This window comes from Benincasa hispida, chromosome 8 (assembly GCF_009727055.1).
Source record: "Benincasa hispida cultivar B227 chromosome 8, ASM972705v1, whole genome shotgun sequence".
Taxonomy (NCBI): domain Eukaryota; kingdom Viridiplantae; phylum Streptophyta; class Magnoliopsida; order Cucurbitales; family Cucurbitaceae; genus Benincasa; species Benincasa hispida.
The window spans coordinates 38,399,800-38,404,721 of NC_052356.1; the positions used below are offsets into that span (position 1 = coordinate 38,399,800).

The 4,922-nt window shown below is 30.4% G+C and overlaps 1 protein-coding gene across 1 annotated transcript; it reads left to right on the top strand.

Annotated features, from left to right (window-relative positions):
* Nucleotides 1-453: 453 nt before the first annotated feature.
* On the top strand, nucleotides 454-3,755 carry LOC120082824 (glycosyltransferase BC10-like). The gene is made up of 2 exons (XM_039038153.1): nucleotides 454-1,013; nucleotides 2,971-3,755. Exons 1-2 carry the CDS (start codon nucleotides 552-554, stop codon nucleotides 3,610-3,612), a joined length of 1,104 nt encoding a protein of 367 aa, XP_038894081.1. The 5' UTR covers nucleotides 454-551; the 3' UTR covers nucleotides 3,613-3,755.
* The last annotated feature ends 1,167 nt before the right edge of the window (nucleotides 3,756-4,922 follow it).

Sequence of the window (4,922 nt, forward strand, 5' to 3'; positions counted from 1 at the left end):
AAATATAAACAAGTATATCTTCCATTGATCCTTAATTCAATATCCTTGTATCTAAAAGAAAAATATCAACGTCCTTATTTTAATAAGATTATTATAAATTTATTAATGTGAGGACATGATGAATGCTTTAACATTTTATTTGAAGTACGTGCAAAGTAGTAATTGGTCTCAACGCATATGTATCTCCAAATTATATTTATATAAAGATTCATCAAATAACATAAGCTATTATTATTATTATTATTCTTGGGATCTAATCAATTACAATAATTAAAATTAATTGTAATAACATCATCTGATTTAATTACAAAACAGCATTAATATTTGGTGCAGCAGTATTGTGTAGTCAATATCCAACCAAAATTCCAACCTTGTTAGTGGCCGCCACCTTCTTTTTCTTCCTCCATTATATAATTACATTAAAAGTGGGCTTATAACGAACTAATAAATACACACAAATTAAATCAATCCTAAAAAAAAAAAAAACTATAGACGATATTAATAATTTGCTTTATTTCATTAATTCTCATAGCCAGCAACGGCCACCGCACATGGCGGAGCCGGTGAAGGTTCTTCAGGGCATTCAGTTTCATCAACTCAGTAGCCTAATATCTCACGTTCTTGTGTTCGGGTTAGGATTAATTATTGGGATTAGTTTTAATTTCTCGATTAGTGGTTTTTCTTCGACTTTTCAGCTCAGCCAGTGGCCGGTTACTCCATCGCCGGTTCCGCCGGTGGTGGTGGGGTTGAGGGAATTTAGGAGCTCGAAAAGTGTGGGGCAGGAGATGAGCGATGGGGAGTTGGTTTCCCGGATGAGACGGTCACCGGTGAAGGGAACGGGGAAGGTGGCGTTTATGTTCTTAACAAGAGGGGGTTTGCCGTTAAAGGCATTTTGGGAAAGATTTTTCAACGGAAATGAAGGATTTTATTCGATATATGTGCATTCACATCCTTCTTTCAATGGAACTTACCCTAAAAATTCTGTCTTTTATGGCCGTACGATCCCTAGTAAGGTCAGTAAACCCTTTCTTTTTATTTTTCTTTATTTATTTATTGTTAATTTGATTCTCTCCCTATCTATTAATATCTTTAAAAAAAAAGAAGGGAAAAAAAAAAAAAAAAAACTGACCCCGGCCGGTAAGTTTCATGATTTGAATGGTGACTAAAATGCCGGGATTCAATTTTCTGAAAATATAAATGAAACTATTGGTAAAATGTTGATGCCCGTAGATATTTTGAAAAAGCTTATCAAAACAAAATAAATAAATATTTGTTCTTTTTAAATTCATTAAAATATTTATTATTTATATTATATTGACATACATAACAATTTGTTACTTGTTTTCTTTTTAATAGATTTTTTAACGATATAATGGAAATGTCGATTCACTTCTCTGTCAATGTTGAACTCATAAAAACGTAGAAATATCCACATGTCAACGATAATTTAATACCATATTGTATTAATTTTGTATATATATGAAATGTATATTATTTTATAATAATTTGAAGTATTCTCTTTTCGAAGTTATGTGATTTTTTTTAAAAAAAAAATTAAATTGAATTTTGAAAGAACAAAGAATTAAAAGTGGTCGTCAAATTATTATTTTTTATTCTAAAAAATAAATAGGAAAAATAAGTAGTTATCTTTGTTTTTCTTTTTCTTGTAATGTATATCCTCTTAATTAAGAAGCTAGATGTTCAAATCTCTCATCTTCACATTAGGTAGAATTAAAAAAAAATATCATCATACATGATGAAAATAGATGTTTTTGTAGAAAATGAAATACTTTTTATGTTCTAACTTATAAGTCAATTTACGTATATAACTCAATTGATTAGGACATATATTATTGACTAAAAAAATAAGACAAAATCCTCACAGTATCTTAAATTGTGTAAGTAATTATTTCTAATACATGTCAACTTTGCTGTGAATATTGATCATACAGAAATCCACTGTTGTAAACATTGATTTTGGAAAAGATATAGTATGTTTTATATGGGTTGATATCGAAGTTATATATATAGAAAATGATCAGGAAGCTTTACATACACCATAATGTAGTAGTATATATTAGGTAACGTACAGTCGTAATGGCTTTTTTTTTTTTTTTTTTGGTTATACTAAGTGGCAATATGGGTATTCAAACTTCCAACGACCCAAATAGAAACTAGTAAGAATTACATATTAGTTATTATTAGCTTTGTTGAGTTGATAAAATTTGTTTATTTCTAATATAACCTGTTTTAAAGATGGGTTAGATATAAGATCTACCATGGTTGTTGGAATACTATAAAACTATATATGACACAAAAGGATTTGATGACATATTATTTTATATCATCAATTCACGTGTTTTTTTTTTTTTTTTTTTTTTTTTTCCAATGAACTAGCTATAAACAAGTAATATATAATATAAATAATGTTCCTTGTTTCTTGTCAGTATTATAACGACGGTCTATTAATTTTTAAGTTAAATTATAAGGAATATCTTTAAACTTTGCTATTTGTTTAAGAAAATATTCTTATACTTTCAAAAGAGGAATATTATTTATGAACTTTAAATAAGGTTTCAAAAATAAATTTGGAGTAAAAATTCTTTAGAATTTTGTACGAAAATTGAGATATGAAATAATGTAACAATGACCTAGAACAAAAATTTGGATTGCCAAATTGTTTTAGGTCATCGTTACATAATTTTAAGTCTTGATTTTTGTTCGAATTTCTACTTTGAAAATACTTTTGAAACATTGACGAAACTTGACGGATAATTATATTGCAACCTTTGATAGTATAAAAGATATTTTTGAAACAATCTTAGTGACCTTAGCTAATTAACATAGTCTTCCTTCTTAGAGATTGAAGATTTGATATGTGATTCTTGCAATTATTTTATTTTTTTTGAAATAACGTATTTATTATAATTTAGTGTAATTTTGATAATATATATATATTAAACTTGACAGGAAGTTGAATGGGGGCAGCCAAGCATGATTCAAGCAGAGCGTCGTCTCTTAGCCAACGCTCTTCTCGACTTCTCTAACCAACGATTCCTCCTTCTTTCCGAGTCTTGCATTCCCGTCTTCAATTTCACCACCGTCTACACTTATCTCATGGGCTCGGCCCATATCTTCGTCGAGTCCTACGACTTACCGGGCCGTTTGGGCCGCAACCGCTACAGGCCCAAAATGAAGCCCACAATCACCGAGGCCCAATGGCGGAAAGGCTCCCAGTGGTTCGAAATGGACCGACGGACGGCGACCGAGGTGGTGGCGGACCGGAAGTATTTCCCGCTCTTCGAAAAGCACTGCCGCCCGGGTTGCATTTCGGATGAGCACTACTTGGCGACGATGGTGAATATAGAGTTCGGGGAAAGGAATTCGAACCGGACGTTGACTTGGACCGACTGGTCGAAGCAGGGGCCTCACCCGACCGGGTTCGAGAGTAACAACGTCACGGTTGGGCTTTTGGAAAGGATACGGGACGGCAGCACGTGCGTGTATAATGGAGAAAGCACTAGAATTTGCCATTTGTTTGCAAGAAAGTTTATGGGAAGCGCTTTGAATCGGCTGCTGGAAATTGCTTCTCAAGTCATGTTCATCCATTGACTTGACTTCCTCATTGACTTGCAATGTAAATCAATTTCCAGTTAATTAGGCCATTACTAGTCTCCAAATACTTACAAATCCAAGCCTGCTTAGATGTGATACTAATTATCAATTTATAAATCAATAGTTTCATTCTCACTCTATACTTATTAAATTAAAATTTTATTATAAATTAAAGTCACGTTTACCTCGATTGAAACGTAATCCATCAATGGTGAATTAAAAAGTAGACATTAGTTGATTACATTTATTGTAGATTACCTATATTCCGTAATTGTAATAAATTGTAGGGTTTAATTGACGAAGGAAGGGTATTCAATCTGATTCTACTTTAAAACTACATAGGACCCATTACATTTATCATTATCATTACCGATATTGTTAGTGTAACAGTATGTGAATTATGAATCTATTACATTTGTTGTTATATTTACCTTTATCATTATTATTAGGATCAAACAATAACGATAACGATAATGGTAACCGTAATACTAAAATATGAAACTTAAAAAAGAAAAAATAGTTTTAAATGAGCTATTTTTATTGTTAGAATTGGATTTAGAATTCAAACGTGTACTTGGTTTGGTAAACCTTCAAGCACGTTGTTTTAGTGATTGATTTTTTTTCTTTTCATAAAAACTTATTTTGGTCCTTGCTTTTCTTTTTATAAATTTTTAAATAAATGACTTAATAAGTATTCCAAAAGCTGTGGGTAGAAGATTAGTTGTGAGGATTCTTACGAATTTCAACTTTGATAAAAAATAATAATAATAATAATGAATGAAAATCAATGGGAAGAACTACAGTGATATTTTACAAATTGTTTATAAATTAAAATGTAATGACGATGAAATTCCTTATTTTTTAGTTCAACCGTACTAGGACAACTAGAGTAGATGAATCAAATTCTTCACTTTTAACATTATGATAAATTATTGTCTACTTGACTATGTTTTAGAAAATAATTGTAAATAGAGGTGGTAGATGAATTGTACATGAAAAATTCTTGGAAAACGTTTGAAATGAGATGGTTGGTAATTTTATATGATTAGATATAGGTAGATATACATATAACTTAATAGTAATTTGTATGTAACTTTTCTCTTAAGAGATTGAGTTCCAAATTTCAATACCCCTCATTTGTTCTCCTAGAGTTAAATAAAATAGATAGAGATTAGAAACAAATATATGATCTTTCTCGCGAAAGGTAATAGCAACGTCTATTTTCTTTCATCAATGATATATTTTTTTAAAATTTTTTAAGGACATAACGATAGCGAAATATGATCTGTTCTAATAATAGAGATAAT